Below are 15,797 nucleotides of genomic sequence, written 5' to 3'. Positions count from 1 at the left end.
CGGCAACACAGGGCACAAGGCTGGAGGGGGAAGGGACACACCCAGGACGGGACGCCAGTCCATCGCAAGGCGCCCCAAGCGGGACTCGAACCCCAGACCCACCAGAGAGCAGGAACAGGCCAAACCCGCCACGCCACCGCACCCTTTATTTCATATATGAATATTCATCTGTAATTTACATATAAATAAATACTGAATACTGTAGCAATTCAATATTTATATATAGATATTTTTGCATGATGGAGAATATATGTTTGCATTTTAGCTAAATATCCCTTTTTTTCCCAGAAAGACGAACTCGCCAGAGACAATCTGCTTTGCCGCAAGCGAGCCAGCGGTGAGGGTTCAACCTGTTGGGCTCCTGACCTGACAGCCCGTCGGACACCACAGTCTGGACGATGAGCTCGAGCCGTCTGGGGTGCGGCGATGTTTTCCAGCGAGACGCCGACTGTCAAGGGTTCGACTCGGCTGCGTTGCGGCCTGGTAAAACAATCCTGCCGTGGTCAAAGTGCACGGCTACGAGTCCCACACGCGTGCGCGGATGTCGCCTGTAGAACGAGCTCCGTTCTTCTAATGCCGAGGACAGTGCAGGACGCATGAGGGAAGGACGGATTCTCGCGTTAAAGTGTGAGACACAAGAGAAAAGACAGCGAGGTCCCCTCCGACAGCGCAGGGCAGAGCTTCTCTTCCCTTTTATTTGCAGGAAATATCCTTTACGGCATCAGGAACTTTCTAGCGCAAGAGCGGCAGGCTCTAAATAATTAAAAATAAATTGTTTGTTATTTGATCTAAATGTTTTCAGATGTACGTGTCGGGCTCCGTTACAGAGGCTCGTATGTATTTATGTCCGGGGCGAAGCAGTCCCTATTAATATGTCCTCTGTTAACGCATCATAAAAAGAGAAGGCGGAGCACTGAGATGCTCTATATAGTCAATGAATGATGTATAACGTTTCAAAGAGTTTGGAAAGGAACGAACACCACCTTCGGTGCTCGTGAACACACACACGTCCAGCGTGTATCCTTTCTTATGAAAGATCTCAAACGGGCCTTCGATTTACTGTGCGACCTCCTGTTTGCCTGCAAGCCTGAGCTCTGAACCTGGTGCGCTTCCGGCAGTGACCAAAGATCACTTGCAGGTCCAGCAGAAGACACCAGGTTCTGCACCTCAGTGGCCTTCACTGTGCCCGGTCTGCACGGCATCGTGCAAATTACGGTGTGACTGATACGGTCACTACAGCATTTCAGCGCCGGGTTCCGCTGCCCAAACACTTTACTGCAGCCTCTCGCTAGTTATTTGCCTACAAACACACATGTAATTAGAGCTGAGCCACAAATGTCGGCGCCGTCCTGCTGTGGCAGCAGCGGCACAGAAGAAGGGAAGGTGTACCGAAGCGTACCTGAGAGCAGGTCACCGTCTTCAAGGGCACCTGCGTGTTCCACATGCATCACAGTGAATCTGGCCATGACTGAGCGTACCTGGATGCACCTGGACCTACTAGACGTACCTGGGCGTACCTGGACGTACCTGGATGCACCTGGACCTACCTGGACGTACCTGGGTGTACCTGGACGTACCTGGACGTAGCTGGGCATACCTGGACGTACCTGGACGTACCTGGGCATACATGGATGTACCTGGATATACCTGGACGTACCCGGGCGTACCTGGGTGTACCTGGATGTACCTGGACATAGCTGGGCATACCTGGACGTACCTGGACGTACCTGGATGTACCTAGACGTTTCCGATCGAACCCAAGTGCACCTGGGCGCACCTGTCTGCACAGAAGCAGTGAGCTCCCAGAGCTGCGCTGGTGAGGCCCATTCACGTGCAAATGCCGCGGGGGCCGGAGGAGGTGGACGGTGGGCTCTTACACTATCCAGTTTCCCGCCACGTCCGCTGACCCCAAAACAGGGGATGACGTAGCCCTGGGACTCGAGGTGTCGGTAGGAGGATCCGTGAGCCCAGTTCCCACGTGGGGGTTAGCGAGGTGGATGGTTTTCATCCCCGGGGATGTTGAGAGGGGGCAGCTGAAGACCACCTATTTCTGACAACAGCTATTTCAACTGCAGACGGAGGAGGCGCTCAAAGAGGTGGTCAGAAGGGGGCGACACCCACGTGTCTCTTTCCTCCGTATGTAACTGACACATCTGTCATTCACACACTCATGCGCACACCTGCACATATATTATAATAGCAACTTGGGTGTCCAAGAACCGAAGGACTCAAGCTGGAGTCCAGGTGTCTCGCGTTCCTTGGCTGCCGGATGAGGCAGAAGAAGGTCCTGAGAACTGGTCACCTCCAGTGTAGAAACTCATGAGCAGGGAACCAGACTCTCCTGATATAAAGGCCCTTCGCCGACATGGTAATGACCTGTAGGTCCTTCCTGCTCAGTTTACCACGACCGCTGGTAGAGACTGGCAGGACGGCAAGTCCTGGGTGACCCCACGTAAGCAACGGTCAAAGAGGTGAACTACAGCACTTACTGCTGGTGGCAGGATGGGTTCAACCCATGTTGCGTTGAGGTGGTGGTCACACATATAAGGGTAATGAACTCCTTGCTTGTGTGCGTGTGGTTTTTTTTGGATTCCTACACATGCACTCACCATCTGGGCCATCCTCGCTCTTCTGCTTGAAGCTCTCATAGGAGTCCCAGCGGACGAGTGGGTCCTGGGTGTTATAGTCCACGCAGACACTGGGCCCGTTTTCCAGGTGGTCCATCCCTGGTGGGCACACACAAGGGCACAGTGGACTAGATCTGGTCAAACATCACTGTACTTGAGGTTCACAGAAAAGCTGGAATTTGAAAAATATGTAGGTAGGTGTCCACGTTCCCCAAGACCTCCGGCGCACATCACCAGAGGAGGCAACAGAATGAGATCCTCCAGGGAAGGAGTTCATCCAAGCACTTGCTAGACCTCAGCCATAGCTTGTGTCACTCTACAAGTCTTCTCTGGATCTCCAACATACGAGCGAGGTCTTACCTTGGATCTTCTCTGGTCCGAGCGAGAAGACAAACTCCACCCTGCCGTACTCAGGGAATCTGTCATCTGTGAGGAGCGACAAGAGCAGAGGAACAACATCTCTGAAACATCACGAAGGAAGTCAGTCAAGGGAGAAGAATCAGATCACTGGAGACATGCTTGTCTTTGCATCTGCTCCACACCGACTGGGATGCTGAGATGCTGTTACCACAACACAGTGTGGAAGATGAGAAGATAAAAAGCTCACAGTGAGTCGCGTGGATTTCCGACAAGCTGGGAATTCTGTGAGGTCATAAACTGGATGAGAAATAGTTTCCTGGAATGGACTTTTAAGATGTACGTTGACCGGTCCACCGCGTTCTGCAACGTGCTGCTTCCTGCGGAAGACGGGAGGCGTGAGGCTTTGCTGACCTGTGAAGGTCTCATCCAGCTCCTCCTTGGCGAGGGTGATGGCCAAGTCGTGCACGGCGCACGTGTGGAACTGAACGCGGAAGATGACGTCGCGGCCGGGGCTGCGGAAGCGCTTGTGGTAGCACTTGAGCTGCGGGGAAGTCAGAGTTGGGGGGTGGGGGTCGGATACAGTCCATCTTCGCACGCACACACACACACACACACACACTCACACACGCGCGCACACACACACACACACACACACACACACACACTCACACACGCGCACGCACACAGCCCAAAGCAAACCCACACACACCCGAAGAGCCGAACGCAGGAAAACATCCCAAAACGGTGACAGGTACAGAAGTGCAGGTGAGACACGGGACGCGTCTCCTGCTCTCTGACCGCAACGGGGCTGAACGTCGACCTGGACGATTCGCCCAGGAAAGACAACCTGTTTGAGGCGGAAAATGTCAATAAGCCTGAAAACAAACAGACTGCAAGAGGAGGACTTCAGTTTCAGACGTTCCGCAAACTGGCCGCAGAACGGCCCTGAGGATGAGGAGGTGGACGCGCTCTGAGCGCAAGGAGCTGCCAGAAGCGGTGCGTCGTGACCGCGTCCTTGACCGTAACCACGTTTCTCTCTGTGCTCCTGCGGCGATTACCTTCGATTTTCTCAGCACAACCCATTACTGCTCCCAGATACCGAAGATAAAAGAGACACTTTCATCCGCGCTGTCAGCGGGTCGCCGGAACCATCGGCCTTTTTCTAAGTGCTGCTTTTAGGCACCGGACCACCGGGGTGTGTGTGTGTGTGTGTGTGTGTGGGGGGAGGGGGGGGGGGGGGCGCGGTGTCTGCATCATCACAAAGTGATGACTAAGGCTGTGCAGAGGGCTAAGTGGCCTCAGCAAAGTGCAGGCAGAAGAGCTCCTTTTAGGCGGGGTCAGCGGAAAATCGTGGAAACGGCGCCTCACCAGAACGTCCCCTTTCAGCATGAGGCCGGGTTCGATGGTGATGCAGATTGTGGTCTGACCGTCGCCCTGGACGTTACTGTAAGGGTAACACAGGTGTCACTGTCGCACTCCCAGTGAGCGCTAACCTGAACCCCCCTAACCCTAAGTACTAACTGTTAACCTTAAGTGGCAACCCCAAACCCTAACTGCTAATTGTTAACCGTGAGTACTAGCCCCTGACCCTAAACCTAAACCCTAACCCTAACTCTAACCCTAAACCCCCAACCCTGACCACCTGTGTTGGGTTGAGGGTTAGGAGCAGCAGGTGTGCTAAGGAAACAGAGAGACCCTCTTACTAGATGCCAGAGGTGTAAATAGGCTGCATGGCCTGGTAGATCTTGAGGAAAGGACGGCAACCTATGGAGGAGAGCAAAAGAGAGCGGTTAGTTTTCACTGTTAGCCTCTCTCAGCATCTACTCTCAGCATCCACGTTAGCGTTGGCTGCTAGCGACGTTACTGGGAGCCCACCTCCTTTGGACTCGAAGTTCGGGATCCCATGCATGATGACGTGATGCAGGAACAGCGGCTTGTTGTTGATCTTGATGCTGCCCAGGAGCAGGCCGCCAAAGTAGTGCACATACCTGTCGCAAGGGGCAAAGTGAGGAGTCAGCAGTGTGTTTTCATTTATTCGTGTGTCACGTGCTGATGGTTCACATCCTTCCAGTAGCTCCTGCGGGAGTGACATTCAAACAGCAAATACTTAGATGATCACAGCAGATGGTGTTGGACTCATTGATGGAGCTGTCAGTAGATAGTAGGAGAGAAGTGTCCCTCAAAGAGATGGGTTCAGGACCCTTTTTCAATGTGGCACGCGGGAGGGATTCAGCAGCTCTGAGGGACACCGGGAGTTTTTTCTACCAGTACTGAAGAACCTACAGACGCCGTGAACGTGGCCCATTTGACACCACCGGGGCTCATGATGATGTCCTATAATAGAATCTAACTAATTATATCTGTGCGGCGGCAGCAGGGGGCGGGGCCTAGCACTTCAGCGTGATCGTCGAACCCTCTCCCGAACAGAGTGCATCGCCTGCCCCGCACACAGATGCTCAATTTATTCCTGTTCATCGTCTCGAGGGAACGGAGCACATATTGCAGTCATTAAACCGGTCGCCTGGAAGACGGAGCAGCAGGACATGTGAGTGGCAACAGCGAACCTGCGGAATTCTGGGTGGATCCTGGGAACGCCTGGACTCTGGATCCAGTGTCTGAGTCATAAAAAGCATGCGGCGCGGTTCGGCAAGTGCGCTGTCCCGGTCCCTGCGTGCCCCGAGGACACAGAGCACAGTGTGGACAGGTGAGACAACCAGTCCCGTGAGCCAGAGAGAGGAGGACCGGAGGCGTCTCCTGCTACCGGACCATAGCCTCACGGTCCGAGAGCTTCCGGCTGTTTTTACCAGTCCGAGCAGGTAGGCCTCGTCAGGTGGGAAGCGCACGGGGTCGGGAAGAAGACGGAGAGAAGGACACGGAGAGACGCACGCGTCCACCCCGAGCGAACGCAGGCGGCGGGAGGCACGAGGAGCGGTGAAGGTCCAGCGGGAGGTGGCGGGACACTGACCTGCTCTGGGACGGCTGGCTCACGGGAAGCGCTTTGTCCTCATAAAAGCGCTTCATGGCAAACCTGTCCAGAGCCTGGTCTGCGCTGCGGGGCAGGAGAAACAGCAGCGCGTCAGTTCTCAGTGTGGCTGCGCTGCGTTCACATCTCGGCGCCTCCCGTTAAACCTTCAAACGTGCATCTGCGTCCATTGCGCTGAGCTTTCAGCCGGAGCGATAAGTGAGGAGCATTAAATTGCCGCAGGGAACCGTCCGGGGAGGCGATTTCCCGATATTAATCGATATCGGCGAAAGACTTAAAGTCTGGGATCTGTGTTTAACTCTGCGAGGTGTGTGTGTGTGTGTGTGTGTGTGTGTGAGCCACGTTCCCAGGCCATCTCACAAGGCTCATCGGGATCCACAGTGGCATCCTCGTGATCCATGAGTCACTACCCGCTCATGGGACCCGCGGTGACCCGATAAACCCGGGTGTGGTGTCAGGTCAGGACCGAGCTCTCGGTACTGTACTGGGCTCGGCGGTGCGGGACGCGGCGGTTAAGGCACCCGTGAGTAAGCCTGGAGGAAAGGTCCGGAGGCGCTGCTCTTACCAGGCCGAGATGCTGCTGTAGTGCATGTAGGCGGCGACCACAACCCCCGTCTTCCCACAATTCCCCTGCAGGGGGGGCACAGAGACACACGAGGCGCATGAGGCCCGGGGCCCTTCATCACACCGCGCGGAACACAGTACGGCATCGTAGGGCTGAGGTCACAGGTTCGAGTCCCAGCGCCTATTCACCGTGAGCAAGTAAACACAGAGCGGCAGCGATGGACCGCAGGGACTGCGGACAAACAGGAAGTGAAGAGGACCGCACCCAGAGTTGGGTGAAATCGGGGAAAGTAAGTGAAGGGCCAGGAGGGGAAAGGCGAGTTGCGGTGCGGCGCCGTTGTGAAACGCGCCGGTCACGCGTCTGTCACCCGCCCTCTTTCTCCGGTGCCGGAAAGGATGAGTGTACGATCGGGACGTGTGCGAAGAGGGCGTACCGCGGTAAACAGCTCGCCTTGGTACACAATGCCACCTTTAGACAGGGAGCTAAAAACAGACAGAGCACATTTAATCTAATGAAGCCCTTTGAATAGAGCTTCAGTTCTACAAATATCACCACTCGCACAAATGTCCTCAGGGCCTGGTTACCATGGCGACCATCTGTTTTCTTCCTCTGCTTAGTACTGAACTTAAATCAAAGTTGGGTGGAAACATCTGTTTGTGCTTCGTACGCGAGCCCAGCATGGGGGGGCGAGGGCACCGTTGACACTTGACACAGCGATAATCCTCTCGCACACTCTCGCTGTGTTTTGAAAACTCCTCCTGAACATGTGCAGCTGCTCGTATTGACGCCATCCTGGGCCCTCATCCCAGGTGAACCTCCTGCACCGCCAACTTCCCGCCCGGTACCCGGCGTCGTCGCTCCTTCACAGAGCGACTCAAGGGCGCCATCTACTGCGAGGACGCGTATGACACACGGCGACCTTGTTGTGCAGCAGCACCACGTTGCGCGGCTCCGCGCTCAGCCACACGTCCACGGCCTTGCAGATGCCGCAGATGTCGTCCAGAGGCGGGGCGTGGTGCTCTGGCCAGCCGAAGTGGAGCACCTGTGGGAGCAGACAGGGGGCGCTGCGGTTGAGGCACCACACTTGTTTTTAGGAGCAGAAGGAACACAGCTGAACCATATAGTGCTGTATGATGGACGGCATCAAACGGTGCTTTGGAGTAAAGTGTCTGCCGTACACTGTTATACGTGGGTATACCGCACAGCAGCTGTCATGCGGTTCATAAAGGAAGCCTCACAAGTGAGAAAGGGCACAACGGGAAACCAGCACAGAGGCAAAGGCCATGAAAAAACAGGAGAATGTCGACAAAGTCAGAGGAATCTGAGCCAAACGTAAGAAGCCACAGAAAATGCGGTAATGAAACAAAGTGAAAATATAGCTGTGGGTCAGAGGGAGGAACCTGCTCACCTTCGGGTTCAGCTTCATCATCTCCTCTCTTTTCTCGCTGAGGTTCAGGAACTGAAAGACACAGAGATGCAGTGGTAAAGGGGCGGGGCACAGGGCGGAGAATGTTGACGGGGGCGGGGCCTCTCAACCCTACCAGGTAGCGAGTCCCGTGTTTGGAGCGGAGCATCCCGGCCACCTCCCTGAGGCCCTCGCGGTGGCTCTGCTCATCGGCGCCCCCTGGGAAGGACACGGAGATGATGCGCTCGGTGATGTAGAGCAGGTCCGCACTGGAGCTCGGCTCTGGGACCCGGATGAGGCTCTGAGTCCTGGGGGGGGCACAGACACGGAGACAGACACGCAGAGGGCCGAACCCTCACTCAATCCCTCGTAGTACAAGGGCTCAAATTTATCGAGTCAAGAAACGAAGAAATGACATTTTCAGTTTTTTTCAGCTGAACTGGACAAAATCACAGCTCCGCAGTGGAGACGCACATGATCCACACTCCGCCTGTTCTGCAAAAGCTGCACCGCTGCAGGCCAGGAGAACGGTACAGCACCCAGGCTTCCGTTTGCCTCCTTCATACACAATGCACAAAAATGGAATTTTGGTCGTCGGACGCCTGATTTGCGCGACGTGGGACACATAAGCGCACAATCAGCTCTCGGCGGGACTCATTTTCGTGTACTTTTAAAGCGATTCTCTAAGTACGAGTGGGACCTGTGATGCTGCGGTTACGCTCCATTCAAGATACACGGGAGAAGCTGGGACACCCCATGCGTGTGTGACCACGCTGGACACGAGGACCCAGTCCAACCAGCCTCACCATGAAGCCAGAGAGACCAACACCCACCGTTGCCATATCTCTCCATCACTCGACACCAAGAAGCTTAACTTCCTTCCCTCCCTTCCTAACAAAACCGCGGGGGACCAACACGGGTATGTAACTGAGGTTGTCGAGGGGGCACCTCCCTTCGTCGGCGTTTCGCTGAATTAGGCCCGACGCCTCCGGAAGGGCCAACAGTGCAATCTGGCGTCCCAGACCCCGCCCACCATACACACACACGTTAGATGTTCTTGACCCTCAAGAAATACAGCCGCTCCACACGCTCAACTACCCCAGTTAAACCACAGTTCCATACACACCTGCAAACGCAGCACCTTCACAAGCTCAAACCATCATGGATCACAGCACACCTCCATACCTGCCAGCAAAAACTGCTTCTGGTCCCAGCCGTGTTCTCAAGTTCAGGAGCTGCTCTATAAGTACACGCACCACTCTGTACAGTACGGTACAGTATATGTTCAGGGCCCTTCACCACAAACAGGATGAACTAGTTGAACTGCAGTTTTACCTCCCTCTGATGGCGTAAAACCATGTTCAGGATGTGAGAAATTGTGCAGAAAGAGTCCACACATGTTATCTTCACACATGGTTCCTATTGCTCATGATGAATTATGTGTGTTTATGTGATCCAGTCCCACCGCACTAATGACTGATTTGTGGGCTCCAGTCTGGGGAGGGAACCTGATGCTGGACCTTTAAACGAGGCACTCAACCTGTACCAATGCAGTCGAGTGTGACACACACCTGTTAACCGTGTTTTCTGGCTCTGCGAATCAGTGAAATATCAGTAATGTACCGTGTACTGAAAGTGTACAAATGACCCTGCTCTGCAAATGAGCCTACAGTAGGAGACAAGATTCAAATCCAGGTCTTTCAAGTGGAGGGCAGACTTTGGCTTCATTTCCCTACAGTAGGAGGTGGGATTCAAACCTGACTCCTTTGACTGGAAGGCAGCAGCTCTAACCACTGCGCCCCCTGCTGCCCCGAGAGGTGCAGCGCGGTGTGGTACTTTACGTAGGCAGGGTGCAGTGCAGCGGGGGGTCCTCACCGTGATGGTCTGCGTCTCGGCTCCATGGAGAACTTCGGCGAACTCTGCAACAGAGACCATGGAGGGATGAACACACACACACACACACACACACACACACACACCCATGTCCTCCCAATCTTCTCCACACACCTCCAGAGCCTAGTGCTCACAGCCACCTTCCCTTTCACGGGTTCGACCAGAAGGGTTTACAGCTCCCTGGTCACCATCTCCGAATGTGGAAGAATCAACTCGGCAGCAATGAGTCATGGCAAAACCACACACACACACACACACACACACACACACTTGTAACAACAGGCGTGTCAGTGTCTGCTGAACGGTGTTTGTCTGCGGTGGTGTCTTTATGTTTCCGCATCAGTATCCAAGTTTTGCGTGTGTGCGGCTGGGGCAGCGCGTGTACGTGTGTGTATCTGAAAGACAGTCCTGTAAACACTGCGGAGGTGGAGTGTTGACCCCCCCAGGGACCCCAGTGCACTCAGCACAGCTCACAATCCCATGATGCTCTTCTCATAGTTTAGGGCGGCGAACAGAGGGCATCAGAGCGATACCGGCAGTGCGAAGTGCACGCAGTAAATGATGTAAAGCTGAGGTTGGGTGGTTGTGCTGGACGGGGCGGTGAACTAATCTTTGGGTCACGTCCCGGGGGGGGGGGTCACAGCGTTCGACCTGCACAAATGCCCATCAGCTGCATTTACCTTTATCCATTAGTTAGACACTTTTGTCCATCTCAGAGTAAACAAAGTGCACCATCGACAAAGAGTTTTAGACACCCACACAGGACTATGAACACAGCTTGTGTGTCTCACACCACCATGTTGCTGGTTCACATCCCTCCAGTAGCTCCTACAGAAGTGACATTAGAATAGCAAATACATAGATAATCACAGCAGAGGGAGTTGGACTCGTTTATGGAGCTGTCAGGAGGTCAGGCGAAAAGTTTTTCTCAAAGAGATGGGTTCAAGACCCTTCTGGAACGTGGGAGGGATTCAGCAGCTCCGAGGGACACAGGGAGCTCATTCCACCACATTAGGGACAAAACTGAGACCCTACAGACTTTAGAATCTGGACCCCTGTAAGTGGGACCATCCAGCAGCCACAGGTTGAGGAGCTCAGTGTTCTAACTGGGGTGGTTGAGAGTAAGCAGGTCCTCCATAAAAACCCCTCATTTCCATGTCCTCCTCACCCACCAGGTCTTCAAACTAAGCCACACAGCTCACCAAGAGGCCGGACCTCAGGTGACCTCTGACCCCTGGGGACCACAGCAGCATGACAGGAGTCGAAGGAATGCGGGGAGAAGATGCACAAAGCCATACGCTCGTGCACACATACACACACACGCACAGAAGCAGAGACTCCACCCCATTCTGTGGCCCCACCCTCTTGCCAACCACACCCCTTCACATGCCTCACCCCAGTGTAAACTGCCCCCAGAGACACCCCTTGTCTTATGGCACGTCCTCTCGCTGTGTCTCATGTCCACTGCAGTCCTCACATAGCGCCGGCTGGACCCCCACAGGGCGGCGAGACCAGTGGGGGGAGGAGGGAGCCCTGAAGTCCACCTGAACCACAGACGGCTCACACTACGCTGCCCAGCGAGAGGGGCTCTACTGTTGAACCCTGGACAGAGGGACTGTCCTCAAACTGTACTATTACTCTGATCACTAGGGGGCGATCAAGCTACTCTGCACGACACCGCTAAACTAAGTGTGTAACCCGCTATGGCCGGTTTCTGGCAGCGACCAGACCGCTGTCCTCCCACATGGTCTGAGCGCACGTGGTTTTCACAGTCAAAGCGACCGCGGAGCAGCCTGGCCTGCATTACCACGCTTTTACCCTGGGAATACCGACAGGGCTGAGGGCGGGGCTGGATCGCCAGGAACCTCGGCAGCAAAACACAGCTTGTGATCTCCACGGCAACAGAAGCAAACACTGACAAGGAATCACACAAAAGTTGTAAATATTATCACATCTCCATGCGCACAACTCGATAGCTGTGTCTGGGAAGGAGCGCAGCTCAAACAAGCCCTACTGGGACTCGAACCAACATGCTTTTGGCTTGTGCCCTTAAACACAACTCCGCTGCTGGCCTGTAGACTGTTAACAAGACTTGTTGTGCCCTCGCTCCAGTGTAGAACCTGCAAGAACCTCAAGAACAAAGAGGCCTGGCAAAGTCAGCCCCCACACCCCCCACCCAACTCACACCTCCTGCCATCAAGCCACCGGGGCAAGAGGAGCAGAAGGGCAGGTGAGCGGCGGTCGAGGGTCACGTGTGGAGAGCGCGTGACAGCAGAGTGAAAAGCTCACAGGAGTGTTTTTACCCCAGCGGTTTATGGTGTCGCCACAGCCTGGGGTTCGACACTGCTCCAGGCGGCTCTGTGGGGTCCAGAGCCCTCCCTGAATCACTTCATTGCCACAATCATGAGCCGTCCTGGCAGTTCGGTAAATAAGAACAACGAGGCCGTTTGGAGACTCCAGCTATATTTAGAACGTCTAATTTCACAGCTCTATTTCGGGGGAAACTGTAGCGGCAGCAACTGCCAACCAGACCGTTAACCACGGAGTTAACGACCTGGACCTCATGCCGCAGCCTCGGGGGGCGAAACGTGCGTGTGGCAAAGGGTAGCGGAGCAGCAGTAGGTTGTGGGGTCGAGGGTGGAGGCAACGGCCTTGGGTGGGTGCAGAAAGAGGGGACGCACGGCAACCGAGGAACCGCATCCCAGCTGCTGCAAGTAAAGGTAGTTCCACCTCACTGCTGTGCGCCAGACTGTCCGCCGACTGTGTTCGAAACTGCGTTTCCGCCCTTTTCTGTGTTCTGCAATAGCCTCCGAGCCAACAGGGGGGAGTAAATAGCAGCCAACTGGAACAGGAGTGTGAAACCGCCTTGATTCAACTCCCTTCCACAGTGTTTACTGCTCCTCTCTGCTCTTCCCCGGTGTCAGTGATCAGTAACAAGATGAGGGACAATGGGTCAGTCATCATTCAGCGCTGAACAGGAGTTTGGGAAGATGAGTTCTTATTTTCACTGAACAGTTTCAAGTTAATAAAAATATTAAATACTGATGGGTATATAAATGCAGGGACACCCGCAGTGTTAACCGTTTCCTGGCTGTAACTTTAAAAGTGACTTTGCACTCTCTATACTGACTGCGCACAGGGCTGCCTCATTAACTCATGGGTACAGACTATGGACACCGGTTCGGCGCTCAGTGCTGCCCCCTGCAGGAGGGGCGGGGCAGTGCACTGCAGACGGGGCCTGGGCTTCACAGTACAGTGAGGACTTGGCTCTCGTCTTGCGTGGCATCTGCTGTGTTCGGTGTGCGCCGCTCTGCATGGTACAACGGCAGGACCTGGACTCGGTGCCGTCGCTGTGAGGTCCGCGGTTCTTCTAACGCTTCTGGAATTCGAGGCAGCTTGTTTACGAGGCGTGTGCCTGTCAGGCTCCACGTGGACATGATTCAGGCCCCTGTAAATCAGCCCTTAATTGGGTGTGAAGCGGCCGAGGGCGACCCGCTATGCCTTTTTAGGGGCTGCGAGCACAGCAGTCCGCGTGGCCAAGAGGTCCGACTCGAACCCGTATCTCTCACTTGGTCTCTGTCTGAGTTTTTAAACCTTTCATTATTGTAACGGGGGGCTTTCCTGGGACATTTGTTTATCATCCAGGTTTTTTACACTTACATTTATTCATTTATCTGTTACTGTGTTAAGCAGGTTGCACTGATTTACCCATTTATACTGCTGGGTAATTTTTATTCTGTTAGTTCTGGTTAATTACATTGTTCAAAGGTACTGGAGCAGGAGACAGGATTCAAACCCCGGTCTTTCAAGCGGAGGGTAGCAGTTCTAACCGTGACGCCCCCTACTGGCCTTATTTTTAAACAGTCGTGAGTGCTGGTTTGGGATCCACAGAAATAACATTGGAAGGTGCATCTCTGGTTGACCTCTGACCCCCCACACAGGGCCCAATTATCACACAGGAGATCAAGGACCCCTCAGAGCAGGGTGTCCCTCGTGGACGTTATGTAAGTGTTGCATAAGAGTGAAGCGCAGCCCCCAGGCGCTCTGCATAAACAGTGAGGTGGTCTTAAAGGCACGGCGTCAACTTCATTGGTTCTGCATGTTGACTCCTGACTTTTGACATCATCCAGGTGATGCATGAGAGCAAACGTCATGTAACCACACACGTCACATGAAATAAAATAACAGATCACAGCTGAGAGTTGGACCTGGTTTCCGTGGACCATCCAAGTGCCCAAAGAAATAAAGACCTCGACAACTGGACCGATGTTCTCTGTGGTTGCTGTGAAGCGGTGGTGCCTGGGTCCCCTGCCTTCAGGGGTCATCTGTCCACCTCACTGCAAATCAGGGCAGGACCCATCTCCTCCGGTGGAGGACGTTCAGAAGGTTCATGTCTCAGCCTCACGCTGCCTCCACGGGGCCTGTTGTCCTTCAGCTCCAGCTGGTTTGCACAGCCTGTCCACATGTCTCCAACCAGCATGTCTACGTGTGAGGAGCACAGCGATGAGTTCTACAGCACTCCTCATCGTCAGGAAGGAGCGCCACAGTTCTGCTTGTGCAAAGCGAAGCGCATTTATACCCGTGGGACTGGTGGAAACAGCAGATCGTGGTGTCAACTGCCCTCCCTGGACCTTCCAGCGGTGATCGTTGCATGACCCCAGCAGTGGAACCTTGGACCTTCACATCTCGATGATCGACATGGGACTGTGTACAGTGGTCAGAGGACCTGCGCAGACGCTGTGTGCAAAATGACCCCACGTCTGCTGTTGGGGTTTCAGACGTTCACTTCTTCTGAACGCCATGTGCGTCATGTAGAGCGTTTCCTGTGTTCTCGGTGCCACCGAAGGACCGTCACCTGCTTCTCATTTAGCCCTTCACTTACTGTCCTGTGAGATGGCAACACGGTATGTGCCACAGTGCTGGACGCGATCTTCTGACAAGTAAGTGAATTATCACGAAGACGGGAGGTGGGGCACGTCCCGAAATGGAACCACCGAATTCCGAGTGACTGAGAAGAAACGTTTCTCTAACAGGGTGCTGCTGATGAGCAGATTCCTTAGTAAGGGACAAAAACAAATGTCTACAGCACTGGGCCACACCCACAACATCACTGAACCACACCCACAGCATCATTGGCCATACCCACAATGTCACTGGGCCACACCCACCGTGTCACTGAGCCACACCCACCACGTGCGCCATAATTTCACACACACCCACACTACGACAATAAAGAGAAGAGAGGCGTCTTACCAGCTCATAGTTAGCAGTCGGGACACAGGGTGCATTGACCTGCCAAGACAAGGAGAACACGGTCAGGTTCGGGTTCGAATCTCCGCTGCTCTGCTGCACTTGCTGTCAGTGCTTTCCTCTCTGCGCTCAGTAGAAACTGCGATCCGGACGTGGAACCCGTATCGAGCACGTGGTGCTGCAGTAAAGCTCTAAGCTCGTGTGTGAAAACAGAGCTTCGTACCTCCCTCCACAGCGGTGAGGTCAGGGTTCGAAGGTGGATGGGGGCAGGGCTAGGCATGGCGGGTTGGTCAACATGCGGGGCCATGCGCCTTGCTCTGGATGCACTTCCACAGATGTTACATTGAACCGCAGCGGTGGGCAGCTCCGGAAACGGAGCTGCAGCTGAAGAGCTCATCCGGGTGGAGAAACGACTCCAGTGATTCGGTCCTCCGATTCAAATTAGGCTCTTTTTGCGTTCGAAACCTCTAGGAATGTCGAGAGCTCCAGTACACAGTTTTTACGTGTTTCTATATGTCTCTTGAGTAAATTAGATCTGTTGTTCCAGTCAAATTAGATCTGGACTAAATTAGACTAAATGAAACCGAGAGCAGAGAAATAAAAGGCCACAGTGTGCCGGACAAGCAGCTGGTCAGCAGCACTCGGTCAACTCGCTCCCGGGCGCCGCACCACTACAACGTGGACAAGAGACAGGAGCTCACACTGTGTGGACAC

The 15,797-nt window shown here is 54.3% G+C and overlaps 1 protein-coding gene across 9 annotated transcripts in view; it reads right to left on the bottom strand.

Moving 5' to 3' along the window:
• LOC108928830 (tensin-like) overlaps nucleotides 1-15,797 on the bottom strand; it is a 53,165-nt gene that overhangs the window by 17,638 nt on the left and 19,730 nt on the right. For 8 of the 9 annotated variants that reach the window (XM_029256631.1, XM_029256632.1, XM_029256633.1 and 5 more), the window contains 13 exons: nucleotides 15,087-15,125; nucleotides 9,816-9,859; nucleotides 8,077-8,248; nucleotides 7,944-7,994; nucleotides 7,455-7,577; nucleotides 6,536-6,600; nucleotides 5,953-6,036; nucleotides 4,863-4,975; nucleotides 4,691-4,751; nucleotides 4,356-4,431; nucleotides 3,399-3,528; nucleotides 2,988-3,053; nucleotides 2,610-2,726 (listed from right to left, as the gene is read on the bottom strand). In XM_029256631.1, the coding sequence (XP_029112464.1) occupies nucleotides 2,610-2,726; nucleotides 2,988-3,053; nucleotides 3,399-3,528; nucleotides 4,356-4,431; nucleotides 4,691-4,751; nucleotides 4,863-4,975; nucleotides 5,953-6,036; nucleotides 6,536-6,600; nucleotides 7,455-7,577; nucleotides 7,944-7,994; nucleotides 8,077-8,248; nucleotides 9,816-9,859; nucleotides 15,087-15,125 (1,141 nt within the window). The remainder of the gene's footprint in view (nucleotides 1-2,609; nucleotides 2,727-2,987; nucleotides 3,054-3,398; nucleotides 3,529-4,355; nucleotides 4,432-4,690; nucleotides 4,752-4,862; nucleotides 4,976-5,952; nucleotides 6,037-6,535; nucleotides 6,601-7,454; nucleotides 7,578-7,943; nucleotides 7,995-8,076; nucleotides 8,249-9,815; nucleotides 9,860-15,086; nucleotides 15,126-15,797) is intronic. The other variant, XM_029256637.1, reaches the window with a different exon arrangement.

The sequence above is a fragment of the Scleropages formosus genome, chromosome 12, assembly GCF_900964775.1.
Source record: "Scleropages formosus chromosome 12, fSclFor1.1, whole genome shotgun sequence".
NCBI lineage: Eukaryota > Metazoa > Chordata > Actinopteri > Osteoglossiformes > Osteoglossidae > Scleropages > Scleropages formosus.
Note: the sequence above shows the minus strand (reverse complement) of the source record. Positions and strands in the feature narration are given on the sequence as shown.